The following is a 15,492-nucleotide window of genomic DNA, read 5'->3' on the forward strand; positions in this document are numbered from 1 at the left end:
AGATAAAGAGAAATGGTAGAAGAGTAGGGAGACTATAAATAGTAATACGTTCACAAGTACCATCTCTTTCAATAGTTTCAGTCTTCCAGACACGACACGTTCATGCATCATGTTGATCCATTCGTTACTTGCGTCCATCGTTTTTCTTTCCGGATCTTTGACAGTTTTCTGTCGCGATCCAAAGCCAGACGGTAAGCAGAATTTTTCTTCATTCTCCTATTCCTATAATCGTCATATAATATGTTAAATATAATTACAGTAAAAAAAGATTAAAAAATGGAAATTTGAACAGCGTTTCAGAACACTTTGGGTCACATTAAGCCTCAGACTTCACCGGAAGTGCAGGCTGAGGCTGCCAGAGGTGTTGCTGAAAGATTATTGGGACACGAACGAGCTGCAAAATTCCTAATGGTCGTGAATCCTGATCTTGGTCCTACCGGACTAGATACCTTCTTGGTAACTCATATATCACGTTATAATTGTGTACAGATAAGCACAGTGCCGTGAATAATTGTAAATTCAATTCTGTTTCTAGATTTTTCACAATATCGAAATAATAGTTGACAGGATCGTTCATATAATTTCATGTTATGATACAAACCGAAACTGAAGATACAACAAACGAAAATTTTCTTCTTTTGAACTCTGGAAGAAATTACATTTTCCTGTAAACTTGTGTTCTCGGCTGTGAAAAGAACATAAACTCTCTGTTAATTTCATTACCTTCTCGTTCAATATTTAGCGCATTTTTCTTTACTTCTGATTGCAATCGTTAATCATAGTGTTAGGTACACTATCCAATAATTTTTTTAACCAGTTAACTGCGGAATTTAGTTTTAGAAATCTCTCGTGGTATTAGGTCGTGGAGTGCGTAGATAAATACAAGTGATGACGAGTATATTCGTCAAACGCAGTTAATCGGTTAAAGTTTCATTTTGAATATCCACCTACCCGGGTTTTATGCTTTTTTTTACATTCAACAATATTTCCTATAGGTAGCTTCTTCTGATCGTAAACTGTTTTTGCTAGAATTCTCCGCAGGCACTCAATTGGATTTAGATCAGGATTGAGCGATGATTATGATAATAATCCTATTTCAAAATCTTGATCCACATTTTTGTAGCAGCTGCCTTCTTGAATAGGGGCATGGTCTTGTTGAAAAATTACCTTTTTGTCGTCTATTTCAGCTACAGAAGGGCAATAATTCGACATGTACGATCTCCTGATACCCTATAGCGTTCAATTTACCTTTAGAAAAACGAGTTCACGTAACGTATCCAGGCACGAGCAATGTTTTCCTGGAAATATCGAAGAAATAATGCAAAACGCTCGTTTTGATTTATAATTATTCACAGCACTAAATATAAATAGATATTTGTGTCAGTAAGCTTCCAACCTACGCTCTCAAGTTTGATAAAGACCTCGACCTTGCACTTGACAATGTATGGCCTTATTAGTATAGATATATAGATATATATCTATTATCCAGATATACAGACTATATAATATGGAATTAATATAATAATGGTAATTCCAGAGTTATGAATAGTTTGCTCTACTATAAGTATTCGAAAAAGCAAAGAATTGCAATTCTTTCGTATCTTCGTGCCTTTAAAATTCCCATAAATGCATAAAAATCAGTAGTCTACTTATTGCGCAACCGCAAATTCAACTTAATTGCCAGATCAAGAAAAACTCCTTCGATCAAGTGGAGATCTTTGGCAGTTCCGGCGTGGCTGTAGCTTGGGGCTTGCACTACTACCTGAAAACTTATTGCAACGTTCACATTTCATGGGAGGGGAATCAAATCGAACTTCCTCAGACTTTACCAGATGTTCGAGTAAAAGTCACGTCCAATGATAGGTACGAAGTTTCAAGCAAAGAAGATGAAACCACTCGTAAACCGCAAGGGAAGAATATGATAAGTCATATTTTGTATGAAGCAGCAATTGCTGAATTCACTGCAACGTCAATGAAACCTATATTACCAAACTATGTTGCAATTTGGTTTCCAGACAAAATATAGAATGAACATCTTGAGAACATCGACAAAAATGCATTTGTCAAATCCATTTGCTTCTGTGTAATCTTCATCTGTCTTTCTCTTCGACACTATTTAATTCTTGAATTAGGCTTGGTAGAATTACTTATATATTATTAGATTTAGAATTATTTAGATTAGATCTAGTATTACACGTATTGCATATTTTAAGAACATCCGAATGTCACAAAGCTAGTCGTTGGACTATTAAAATTAAAATTACTCATTAAATTATATTCAATTTGGATCCTAACAGATTGCTGTTGTTTCAACCATGTCACGCTGAATGTAATATGAAAATTCGAAAATTGACAAAAATTGATTTATCTAGTCCTTCTCGTGTAATCAACATTTGTTTCTTTCCTATGCTACTTAATCCATGAATTGCACAGGTTTAGGTACTATCAGAACGTATGCACTCTGGGTTACACTTTCGCATGGTGGCAATGGGATCACTGGGAAAGAAACATCGACTGGATGGCCCTTAATGGAATCAATTTGGCTCTTGCTTTTAACGGGCAAGAGGCAATCTGGCAGAGAGTATACCTCCAATTGAATTTCACTTCAGACGAGATTAATGAGCACTTTGCCGGGCCAGCATTTTTGCCTTGGTAACCCTTACAATGATTTTCGTTACAATAATCGTGGTGGAATCCTGACATTCGTAACATAATTCCAAGTATACTTCTGCAGTATATAATGAATTCTGCAGGTGCTTATTTATAGGTAGACAGCGGGTATTTATGCAAATTTATATCTTTGTGAACATACCCAAAGATATGAAAATTGAATGGCAGCTTATTTCATTCATAAAGTTTATTATTTCAGCTTTAATGGAAGCTGTAGCTATTATTATAATGAATAATTTTACATATTTTATATTTTTATAGTTTCTGAATTTTGAGATCTTCTATAAATCCATCAATATCTGCAGTATATTGATAAAACATTTCTTTATCTGTTTCTTTATCTCTCTTAGAAAATCTGCTCTAATTATGGAACTGTTTGTATTTAACTGTTGATTTCCTCTGAACAAAAGACATTGTAGAATTATCGATAACTTTTTGGTATTTTGGAAGGATTATCTATTTGACGAATCATTGAAGAGACACTTTCTCCGTTTACCTTGACTTAGTGTAATCAATAGGTCCAAAGTTTCATTTGTAATTTTCTGTATCTCATGGTTACTTATACAATTTCTTCAATCATGAAAATGATTAAGTTTTCAATCATTTGTTGGCTATCTAAAACTTGGTTCTCCACTCAACCACCAAGTCTGAAACTTAAAAAAGATGGAAGAATAGGAAATTAGTTCATTATTTTTGCCTGAAACTTGATTTTGTAAAAAAAAGAAAATGGGTCGAGATCAACTGTGTTAAATCTATTAAAATTTAAAATTAGCAGAAAAATGGGGAAGACTTAACATCTTAATGTTTTAGAATTACCTCCTCATTCTTTTTATTGAAACTTAATTTTTGTATTAAAAAATTGAATTAAAAATTGTAGTAAACAAAAATTTCAAAGTATCCAATCTTCGAAATTAGTTTCAAATTGCCTCCTAATTACCCAAAACATGCTACTTCATTTAAGAATTCTACAAGTCAAAAAAAAAATTACTAAATGTAAGAAACTGGTCTACCGCAATTTTTTAAACGACTGGTTAGTTGTTCTTCCATGCAATTTTCATTCTAATCCTTTAATTAGGTCTAGAATGGGTAACATTCGAGGTTTTGGTGGTCCTTTAACCTCAAGCTGGCACGAAAGATCGCTTCAACTGCAGCATAGAATCCTTCAAAGGATGAGGGAATTAGGAATAATCCCTGTTCTTCCTGCTTTCACTGGGCACGTACCTAGAGCTTTCCCCAGACTATTTCCAGAAGCCAACGTGACAAAAAGTGCGACATGGAATTCGTTTTCGGACAAATATTGTTGGTAAGAAAAAAAATTTCTTATCCCACTGACATCACTTCAACTCTATATTTATTGAATCTTACGTTACATATCTATCATCGTATTATTGAATTTTACAATTATTGGTAGCATTTACTTGATTTTTAATTTTTCAGATCTTTTTTATAATATATTTTCTTTCTTCTAAGTAAACGAAATTTTGATAATAAAATAGTTAAGAAACAATGAATATTTGCTTTGTGATATTTTGGATCTAGATATACATAATATTAATTAATCAATGATAAGGTGTATTGATATATTACTCAATTTGTATCACCGATTAAATCTTGCTTACTTGCAGCCTTATCGTTCAGAGATAACGGATTGTTATTATTTAGAGAAAATGATAAGCTAAGCCTCCACTCTTGTTGCACTATAAACATAGTCAAGATTATCATTTCTTACTTTTATGCTATACCTCACTATTTCTGAATGAAGATATAAATCTATTTTCAGCCCTTATCTTTTGGAACCTACAGATCCCCTGTTTCATAAAATTGGAGATCAATTTTTGAGAACGGTAGGTGAAATCTAAAATTCTCCCAAAGGATATTTCCACCTCTGTGTTCGTGGTTTCCAGTATATCAAGGAATTTGGAACCGATCACATATATAATTGCGATACTTTCAATGAAAACGAACCCCCCACCAGCGAACTGAAATTTTTGAGGAACGTAGGACATTCGATTTTTCAAACTATGCTGAGTGTCGATCCACAAGCGATATGGTATCACGATATATTATATTAATATTATATGCTAACATATATTAACATATATTAATAATCTGTTAACAGTTTATTAGTGTGATCGTTTATTAATCTAATAATAATAATTGGTAATTTACAGCTTCGATGGAAAATTTGAAATAGGTTTCTCCATTTCACTGATATCTTACTTCTCCTAGTTATTAATTGGAAATTAATTCTGCAGATGTTAAGCTGCCAAGAATCAGAGTTGAAATCTTGTAAAATGTTTTAAATCTTTGGAAGACATAATAATTCCAAGCTTTTAGTCAGTAGCATGTGTAGATATATATTACACCAATAATCTTTTTTATGGGATAATTTGCAGCAAATACAAAGTAGTATTATAACGAAATTTGAAACTATTTTCCGATACATAAAAGTGAAATTATTTTTCAAGGTTAATGCAAGGATGGCTCTTTGTTCATGATGCTGTCTTCTGGACAGAGCCGAGAATAAAGGCTTTCTTAACCTCAGTCCCATTGGTGAATATGCTTAAAACAGACATTTGAATGAATGTTTTAAAAGCTCATACAATACTTATCTTCTTTGTGATCCTCGGTTTTTAATTTAGGGAAGACTGATAGTATTGGACCTTCAATCAGAACAATTCCCGCTATACGGTAAACTAAAGTCCTATTATGGCCAGCCATTTATTTGGTGCATGTTGCATAATTTTGGTGGGACTCTTGGAATGTTTGGTTCTGCTCAAATTATTAATCGTGTAAGTTTTCTACAAAAATGTACTCTCTACAATCTTCTACTCTCAAATTTCATCACTGGTGCACGTACGCCATGTTCTGAACGTTCGTTCACAAAATGGCGCTCTCTTTTACCACCTTACATAACCTCAACACGTGTAAAAAGAAGATTCGAATTATATAGCAAAACAACACTAAAGATATTTAACATTTGAAAAGAGTGGAAGATGTCTTCAGTCTTAACTGTCCAAAATTAATTTGTGATAGCTTTTTAATTACTTAAAATTGAATTTTTCATTAAAAAAATTCAATCGCGATTAACTAACAATGAGGAAATTTTGTTGCGTGATTACCGATTGTTTTTCAGCGAGTTTTCGAAGGCAGAAACATGGAAGGAAGTACAATGATCGGGACAGGTCTGACACCAGAAGGCATAAATCAAAATTATGTTATTTACGAGTTGATGAACGAGATGGCTTATCGTCAAGAACCTGTCAATTTGGATAATTGGTGGACAAATATCTATTAATTTTTTCATTAGAAAAATAATTGCGTACAAAATTACATATTCATAAATTGTAATATTCACTGTTTCAGGTTCGAAGATTATGCTAGTCGAAGATATGGAGCATGGAATGAGTACGCGGTTGCAGCATGGAAGAATTTGGGTAGTACTGTATACAATTTCCGAGGCATTTCGAAAATTAGAGGGAAATACGTGATTACCAGGCGACCGAGTTTGAATCTCGCTCGACTGGTGAGCTTAATTACCATTCTGTTTGAAGTTCTACCAGATTTTTCCCTATACTGTTCCAAAGCTGCAGCTATCGTAATTTAAAAGAGAACAAAGTTCTGCTAACATAGAGGAAATCATTATTTCATGTATACAATTTCGATAAAAGTTTATTTAATAACCAGAACCGGTTAGAAAATTAATACAATGTTCAATCAATTCATTAAGAGCCAACGTTGTGTCAACTCTTATAAAAATGATCTAGTCTTTTCAATTATTTATTAAATATGTATAATATGGGACATTGCACAGACTTGGTATGATCCGGAGAAGTTCTATTCTACTTGGTACATATTCCTCCAAGCGAGGCATGGAAGACAAAACAGCACCCTCTACCGACATGATGTGGTTGATATAACTAGACAAGCTCTTCAACTAAAAGCGGATAAAATTTACTCTGCTTTAGTCGAATCGTTTAATCAAAAGGATGTGACAACATTCAAGTAAGTTCTGGATTTGAGATTACTGAGTAGATTAAACGTTCTATTATCTTCGGTAGATCATAGGTTGAAAGTTCTATTACCTACAACAGATAGCACATGACACCTACCTACAATAGATATTAGATAAATTCTAGCAATTCCATAATTCATCAAATTTCAAAGAGATATATTATTATATAATCTTCGTATCATTTCAATATTATTAATTATTAGATTAAGGATTTTTATGCGTTTATGCGTTATTTAAAAGTGTAAAAATAAAATTTGCATAATATGCAGAAATACACATGTAAACTATCTATGGTAAACAGTTTTGGGGATCTATAAAATAATCATAAAAGATGTTAAAGAATTAATTTACTTAAAAAGGTATAAATTTGCATAAAGATCCCTAACCTGAAAATGTTTTTGATTCATTCTAAAATTATGATTGATCATACATGTAGATTGCAAGCTGGTCGTCTATTGGAACTGTTCGATGATCTCGAAGCTATCTTAGCATCCAGTGAAGACTTTTTATTGGGAATATGGCTAGAAATGGCGAAAAATCTGGCTACTGATGATGCAGAGTCGAAATTGTATGAGTACAACGCAAGGAATCAGATTACTCTGTGGGGGCCACGAGGAGAGATTAGAGATTACGCGAACAAACAGTGGTCAGGAATTGTCTCGGATTATTTTAAACCTCGCTGGACTATTTTCCTGGATGGGCTTACTACTAGTCTAACAAAAGGAACGAGCTTGAATATCACGAGGATCAACGAACGGATTTTTAAAGAAGTTGAAAAACCGTTTACGCTCTCCAGAAAAATTTATCCAACAAATGCGACAGGTATAAGATAATTTGTAATCCTGAAATTTTTATAGTTGAAATTTTTCTTCTTATTGAAATTTTTCAACTAGAGCTTTGTAATATTAAATCTGAATTTCTTAACATAGAAATTTAAGGGTCAAGCTTTCCTTTTACTGTGCTTTTGAATATAGAAATTGTTAGCACTGAAATATTGAAATCGCTAATTTTTATACTGAAAGTTTGGAATCAGACTTTTTGGCCATCTCAAATTTACAGTACTTTAATTTTGAACTTGGAAACGTTTTGTTCACAGGAGATTGCATCGACATAGCAATGCGAATTTTATCTAAATGGTATCAACCGTCCATTTTTGATGTATACAGATCCATGAAATATTTAAATATTATGAAAGACAAAGGAAGAATGTAATATTTCAATTATTATCGTTCAAAGTGATTAAGCTTGTTACTGGTCACATTCATCGTAAAAGTTGTTAAAAGTTGTTAGTAAAAAATAATATTGTTGTAAATGATAAAATGCAAATATTCATAAAGAAAACATACAAACTTAATACCATATGCCAGTAATAGTTAAAAGAAATGTATGTATATATGTATGCAGGATGTTTCAAAAATTGTACATAAAATATTCATTCTGAATGTCAATGAATCTTTCATTTCATATTCATTAGAACAATGGTTAAAATATCGGAGCATGAACTTTATAAAGATCGTTATTATTGACAAAAGGACACTCTACAACAGTCGAATAAAATTACAGAATTGGAAACAACAACGACAGATTCGAGCCGAGAGCAAAAAGGGGGAGAATCGTAAATTCGCCTACGAATTATATAAAAAGGAGTTACACACGATTCACAAATACCTGTTCACTTTACCAAGTACATCGGCTAGACCCGTGAATTATCGATAAAAGTACTACATAGATACATACTTCGCTCCTTGCTCGTCTTCACTGGTCAATATTATGGCAGTAGACGACTAAACGTAATCACTTCCGACCGACCGACTGTTTTTTCTTTCGTCTATTAAAAATAATGAAACAAAATCGTCTGTGAGATTGATTGTCAAGAAAATCAATACATTAGTCGAAAACGTCAGCCAACTCTCGTTTCACTTGAATCGCCATGTTGGATTTGGTCACAATGTCAGTTAACGACCTCTGGCGGCTTCAACGACCGATTTTTCTTTCGTTTCGCGTTAGACAATGATCACGAACACGATCGTCGATAATCGATCCCTCAATTGGCCAATTTATGACGATCGTTTGAAATATTCTCGTCCTCAAGTGGAAAATTTACGATTTACTCTATTTAGAATAGACTTTCAAAGATTTCGAGATTTATCTGTTTTAGATTATAAGCTATTTAGCTGTCTCTAAATGAATTACTGGATATTTTCATTGCTTTTGTTTGGGAATCTAACTCGTCGAGTGAAATTGACTGTCAATTGAGGGCCAATCTTACTACTTTACACGTGATTTGGTTTATTTTATTACAAGTAGATTAAGAAACATAGTGCGCATCTAATACGAAGTACAAAATATCTTGTGCATTTCGTAAGAATATTCGTAACATGTGAGATACATCCATTATCATACACGAAAATGTACCGCCGTGGGTAAAAATGTCATCGAAACCTGAGGCATTGAATAACGTTTAGGAGATTTTTATCGACGACGGGACGGTCCGAGAAATATTTCTGGGGATACGTAATATTTTTATTCGAGATCAGTGGAAAATTTGTAAATATTCTCAATCGTAATCTAAATCGAAATTCTCTAAGCACGAGGAGATAATGATGAAAATTCTTATTTTTTTTTTGTGTGTTTTTTTCTTTTTTTGTTTCGCTTTTAGATTATTACATCATGCTTCGAGGTAAAATTTTAAAAATTTTTTAGGATAGAATCAAGATGGAAGAAAGTGTAAGCTTTGATACATATGTAGAAAGCAAATTGTGTTTAGAGTAAGTCTGGATGAAATTCTTCAGCTCAAAATATTACATACCATCAGAAATATCGTAAATATAAGATTCTTGTCTTTTTATTATACACATACCCGTAACAATTAGACGCAGAAGGCCTACCGATGCACCACATGTCTTCCTTTGAGATCTTCTTAGTGCGAATGCAGCGCGATCTGAAGTTTAACTCTTTAAATACAAACAATTCGTCATTCATTTTGCCTCACAGTTATGAACCATCCTCTATATCAACCAATATCATCGAAACAGATATTTTACGATTTCAAGTAGTTTTACTTTCTTCGTCACATTCTTCTATCTATTTATAAAAATATATACTGCACTACAGATTATTTCAAAATTTTACGAATAAATGAAATATTAGCCATCGGTAGACGATCTATTGACGTCGTTTTGCTCTTACAGCTACTGTTACTTGCTAATAAATAGACTGCGAATATTTATACAAATTCATATTTTTATGAATATCATTGAAAAAATGGGAGCTAAGAATTCCAGCAGAATTGTTTCTTTTTCTTTTATTAAACAACGGGTATTATTATTAACGGTTATTTAGATATTTTATATATTATATGTATTTTTGTATATTTTACGTGCATTCTGCGTATTTTTGTATGCTCACATTGTCCATAAATGCATAAAAATCCGCAGCCTACTGATAAACGCTGATAACACCAGGAAACGGATGTCTAGTCGCCAACATGGGCATGTTTGTGAATCCTGTCGTTTCAGGAGAATTCGTGAGATCAGGACATGATATGATCATCGAATGTATCCGGTCGTGAGGTTCGACGGTTATCGATTAAATTCAAATACACATTTGTGGTCCCCCGGATATCAGTAAGGTCCAACGAAATCACGAATCTGACTTTGGTTATGTTCGCTTGGTCGCGTGCTTTGCACTATCCGCGAGACTTAAGTTTCTTTTTATATACAGGTCACATCAATTTGATCGTGGCTTCGTTTTACTTGGGCTAGGAAAGACGATCTTGCGATTCGAGGTTAGAACTTACGATCAGCTGATTCCATGAGGTAAAATGGTATAATTTTAAGGGGTACTTTCAGTTTCATTAAATTTAATATTATTATGCTATATGATCATGCTTTTGAGACATTCTGTGTATTAATCCTACCGCAATCATCGAATTCTTCCACGTATTAATAATGATTCCATCTCAATTTTCTCAAAATCAAACATTTCTTAACGATAGTAGAACACAATGTTCGGTCGAAAATAGCCCAAAGAACACAGGGGGGTTAACGTGCTATGATTTTCGTTAAAAGATCGCACGATCGTTCTTCCCGATTCCGCGTTGAATTTTTCGAGGATACATATATACACAAAAGCAAATTACATATTATAGAACTTAAATAAGAATACGTAAAGGAACTGTCATCCTCGTAACGAATAGAGGTTAAAACGAACATAGAATTACAATGTTTTTTTGGAAACGTCGATACCTAAACCGTGTATTACGTAAAAGACTTTTATCGAATCGCTTAAATCACGTAGAAGTACGAAAATGTGCACGATTACATCACAGAAGAATAGAAATAAAAAAGCTCGCCGAGAATCAATGTTCCATTCTCGTGATAACGTGAGTCTAAAACGATGTCGTTGTCTCAACAGGCTATTCTTTCGAGCCCCTTACGTTCTAACGTGGATAGAAAATACGGTTAATTCTATCAGCATTCAGCTGGCAAAGTTCGCCCTCTACCTAACGCTACTTACAATTAGTTAAAGTTCGTAAGTAAAACGCCATCTGGCTTCCAAGTGTCTCATTAACCTCTTCAGACCAAATCCTTTACAACTTAAGCAAAGTTCCTATTTTTTAATTGTAAGTATAAATGAGAAAAACTTTTTCTGTTTTAGAAATCTCTTGTATCATTGGGCTAATTTTCTTATTTTAAAAATTAGTTTAATGAAGTATAGTGTGTGAATTAATTTGTTAAAATAAACTAATTATTAAATCCAATTGTAGTCCTCAAACTTAGTCGATTAAAATCACAGAAAAATGCAAAACAAAATTTAGAGAATTTTAATTTAAATCGCAATGAAGTATCATCACTGATCGTGGTGATTTAGATTTTTAAAAAATGTAACTTCGCAAATATTTCCAATAATATTTCAAATACATAAATATTCACATAAGAATATTTTGTAGTATCTTAGTTATTTGCTATTTATTAAACCAAACAGAAGAAATTTTGTAAATATTTTATAACATTCCAAGAGCACACAGGAGATAATTAGTATTTTAAAATTGTTTTACAATACCATATCTATTTAAAGACTAGAAATGAACATCATCCAAAGAGGTTAATTGACAATTGAAAATATATTTATCATATATTTAAGTTCCTTTTTACATCTACGTTCGAAAATTTGGTTCAGCCGAGAATAGTCCAACCTGGTTTTTATTTTCGTTAATTTGACCGTCTACGCTGACAGTTTCATAGCGTTTCCTTAAATTAATTTCAGCTTGTCTTTTCTCCAGCTGTTTTCGAACTGTAGCAACGAGTTATTTCTAAATTCGTTACTTTCAGGTTTCACAAATCGAGGAAGTACCGTCTGACGAGTTCAAGGCGAATTCACAAATGGACGCCGCCTCTAAACAGGCCGTCTGTCGACTCTAAATCGTACAGCCGAGTAATCGGTTTGGTACATGATCGACAAATTATTTTATAATTTTTAATATTCGCGACACGTTGTTTTTGAAACGAACTGTCGTCGCGAAAAGTAGCCGTTTCCAAGCTATTTCAAGACTTTCGCTGTTTTTTTAAATTTATGTAAAATTGTGCCATTAAAATATTTTGGAACAACGACTATCGAAAGAAATTTTTTAAATAATTTTTAGCTGTTCAAAATCCTAAAGAAACGTTCCAAGTCGAAAATATAATATGAATCTTGCACTAGTTAATTTTACTACATCATCGAATGTTAAGTCGGCTCATACCGTGTTCATCAACAGATTGGTTGATCGTGGTTTCCTTCGACGTGTTGATCCGATCTGTTTAAAGATATCACCGTTTTTCGACCTCCGTTTCTTGGCTGGATGCTTCCGTCACCGGAGGCAGAGGACTGTCTATGGATATTTGTCTGAAACTTTTTTCAAAAATACAGACGAGAAAATAAGAATAATAAATTATCATACATTTCAATGAAATTGGGACAATGATTTTATAAATAAATGCAGTTTTATTTTAAACTAAACGAATAAATGATAACTAGAGAGATAGAGAACCACTGTTTCGACTATAACCTTTTCAATTATGAGATATATTAAGGGCGTAAATTAGTATAACCACGAAATTTTTCCCGAAAATTGTGAAATATATCCAGTTTAGATCGATAAAACAGAACAGTCATTAAATAAGAAATATATAGATAGGAAACATTGATATAAAATATCATCATTCAAGAACAATCAATTAATTTTGGACCACAATCAATCAGGTTTGGAGAACTTGGAGCCAAGATATCGAAAAGATTGAATCATGAATAATTTACCTGCCGTTTGTTTGCCAATCGTAAGAATCTGGCGCGGAATTGCTTCTACCCGTTCTCTGAAATCGTTCCGACTTTGCATTTCTTATGGCTTTCCTCCCTGGTGAGGTCTCCTCAGCTCTTCCTGACGAGGATAGTTCTATGCTATCCACTGTTGCATCGGTACCCGCTGTTTTCCCACTTTTCTTCGGCAGGAAGGGATTCTAAACATCAGAAAATAATCCCTGACAATTTGAAAATAACATTATTCAAAAATATATTCTTCAGAACGATCAACTCCGTGTCACAAATTGGTTAAAGTGTTGCTACAAATTGGCCAAAACGTCCGGATACTTCTGAGCGCTAGTGCACGAGAAATAGAGTCGTGACAATTTGTAGAAACAGTGAGAAAATCAGAGAAAAACGTCACACGCGAATAGATAATCTTTTCATGCTTCGATTCCTTCGCAACTCCACTGAACAATAACATTTACGAAACGTGAGCAGAAATAAAAAGGACGTTTCGAGGAGCAAATAATCCTTCGAACGTTTAATTCTGAATACCATCGCTCGAACATTGTTCTCGATTCTAAGGGTAGGATTTCAAAGGACCTCTTGCGAAATTTTCGCGAATTTCCGACCTACTTTCGTGAGATCGTTTGAACCTTTGGTGAAAGCTGATAAGAGAAGAGGAGAAAAAACAAAAAAGAAAGATAAGAAGAGGGAGAAAAATAAAGCGAGAAAAACGCTTTACGCTTTTATGACATCGACACTCCACCGGCGTTATTGCCGTGTTTACGGAGCCGTCAACCTTCCTTGAACTCGGCTGATATCGACTGACTGTGCTCGTCAAATAATAAGGCCAGAGACGTGGCGCCGTGGCGAGAGCAGGAGGTAGCTTTTCTACGCTACGGGAGCGGCCAGTATCGCATCATAAACAGAGAAACAGAGAGGCTTGACCTCCCATTGCTCGCCACCCCAAGCGCGAGATCAAATGTCGATCGCAATTGAAATTCAATGGCCGATTCCTTTATCGTAACGGAGACCGAACTGCTCTGAACGATTTTATGATACTCGATGCACAGTCTATTTGTGAGAATGAACTCATATTCTGGTCCAACAAGGTCTGATTCAATTGCCTAATCCCAATTTGCACTGATTCTACAGCTGGTAACGAAGTTTAAGGCACTCAGAGTCGCCAAGCCATTACTAGAGATTAGATTCCCATATCTCTTGTGTAACTGTTTATTGCTGAGCTTTTGTGATGATTAGGGCTGAATTGATCCAAATGACTTCATAGTACTCAAATTGAGGTCCCTATAGAAAAAGAAACTAGTTTCTAGATTTAACAGATCGAAGTCACTGAACTACTGTTGTCTTCACCACACTTCCTATCATACTTCATAGATTTCCATTAACAGCCTTCTATCATGATCGCGATTGACTGCTCCAAATGGTTTAATGTGCTCGGTGAAAAGCCTCTATGGGAGAAAAAATTCATTTTCATGCCCATCCGAATCTGAGAGTTGCCTAATCGACGACGATTTCCAGTCTATCTATAGCTCGCGACAAAGTTTCAATCGTTTAAGGTCGCCGAGCATTTGCTATCCCCACCACATAGAATTCTATATAGCCTTTTATAACTTTTCACTGACGACCATAAAATAGGGAGTTCGGAGGCAATAAAAAGATTTGGTACTTACAATAACCTGACTATTCAGAATTCGGAAGTTTCTGTAAGTTGAGATTCGAGTTTTCATAATTATTTAATAAAAACATTAAAAATCGATTTTTATTATTTTCTAGCGAGTAGTCGTACATGTCTTCGAAATCTTTCATTCGTTAAAGTTAATTGCAAATGGAAAAATAAGGTCTCACAGTATCCGAACGATATCTACCACTTTTTTCGTATTTTCTTTTTATCGCTTCATTTACAGCCACGAAGGATCTATGTATTTAGTCGACGCGGGATATTCGAAGAATCACGAAAAGTCAAGTGAATTTTTACGGTTGGCTGCACTTTAACGGCGAGGTCTACGTTATTCCGACTTTTATCGCATCGACGTACAGTTGGCCATAGTGAAGGGCGAACAATCTCACGCGAACGTAAAGGATCCATTTCCCTTTAATGCAATTATACGGGACAAGCTGGCAATAACTAGCGCTTCGTCCTAATATCACCCAAACTACGGTGAAGAGATAACCAGGGTGGGGTAAGAAAACTGCCACGGTATATAGAACGGCGTCTTAACGACCTCGAGCATTAAAGTAAAAGGAAAGAATGGCAAAAAAAAGTTTTACAAGTTGAATAGAAAAGTTCGTCAATTGGGATCATCAATAATAATTCACCTTCTAACCTTTTCCTCTTAGAGAAATTAGCTAACAGTCGAGCATTTGTCAGGACCAATTTATGCGCGCGTCTCTCTACTGATATGAGAGCTTAAAACTATCAAAGTAAGAAACAGCTAAAAGATTCGTCATAACTCTTTTATTGAAAAGAAAGAAAGAAAAATAGTTTCAATAACATCATAAAA

The 15,492-nt window shown here is 34.1% G+C and overlaps 2 protein-coding genes across 4 annotated transcripts in view; one reads left to right on the forward strand and one right to left on the reverse strand.

Annotated features, from left to right (window-relative positions):
- The first annotated feature begins 55 nt into the window (after window positions 1-55).
- Naglu (N-acetyl-alpha-glucosaminidase) lies at window positions 56-8,133 on the forward strand. Its single transcript, XM_069128558.1, has 14 exons — window positions 56-191; window positions 293-456; window positions 1,685-1,863; window positions 2,434-2,652; window positions 3,746-3,973; window positions 4,451-4,514; window positions 4,575-4,720; window positions 5,139-5,223; window positions 5,313-5,462; window positions 5,807-5,949; window positions 6,037-6,196; window positions 6,485-6,675; window positions 7,122-7,507; window positions 7,782-8,133. Exons 1-14 carry the CDS (start codon window positions 110-112, stop codon window positions 7,895-7,897), a joined length of 2,313 nt encoding a protein of 770 aa, XP_068984659.1. The 5' UTR covers window positions 56-109; the 3' UTR covers window positions 7,898-8,133.
- The window catches only part of LOC138187604 (uncharacterized), a 100,435-nt gene continuing 87,784 nt past the window's right edge, over window positions 2,842-15,492 (reverse strand). For 2 of the 3 annotated variants that reach the window (XM_069128556.1, XM_069128557.1), the window contains 2 exons: window positions 12,983-13,182; window positions 9,616-12,577 (listed from right to left, as the gene is read on the reverse strand). In XM_069128556.1, the coding sequence (XP_068984657.1) occupies window positions 12,496-12,577; window positions 12,983-13,182 (282 nt within the window). In that variant the 3' untranslated portion in view covers window positions 9,616-12,495. Of the gene's footprint in view, window positions 3,070-3,166; window positions 3,324-9,615; window positions 12,578-12,982; window positions 13,183-15,492 lie in introns of those variants that run through there. The other variant, XR_011175221.1, reaches the window with a different exon arrangement.

This window comes from Bombus flavifrons, chromosome 15 (genome assembly GCF_040668555.2).
Source record: "Bombus flavifrons isolate JBK064 chromosome 15, iyBomFlav1_principal, whole genome shotgun sequence".
In the NCBI taxonomy this organism is placed as follows: Eukaryota; Metazoa; Arthropoda; class Insecta; order Hymenoptera; family Apidae; genus Bombus; species Bombus flavifrons.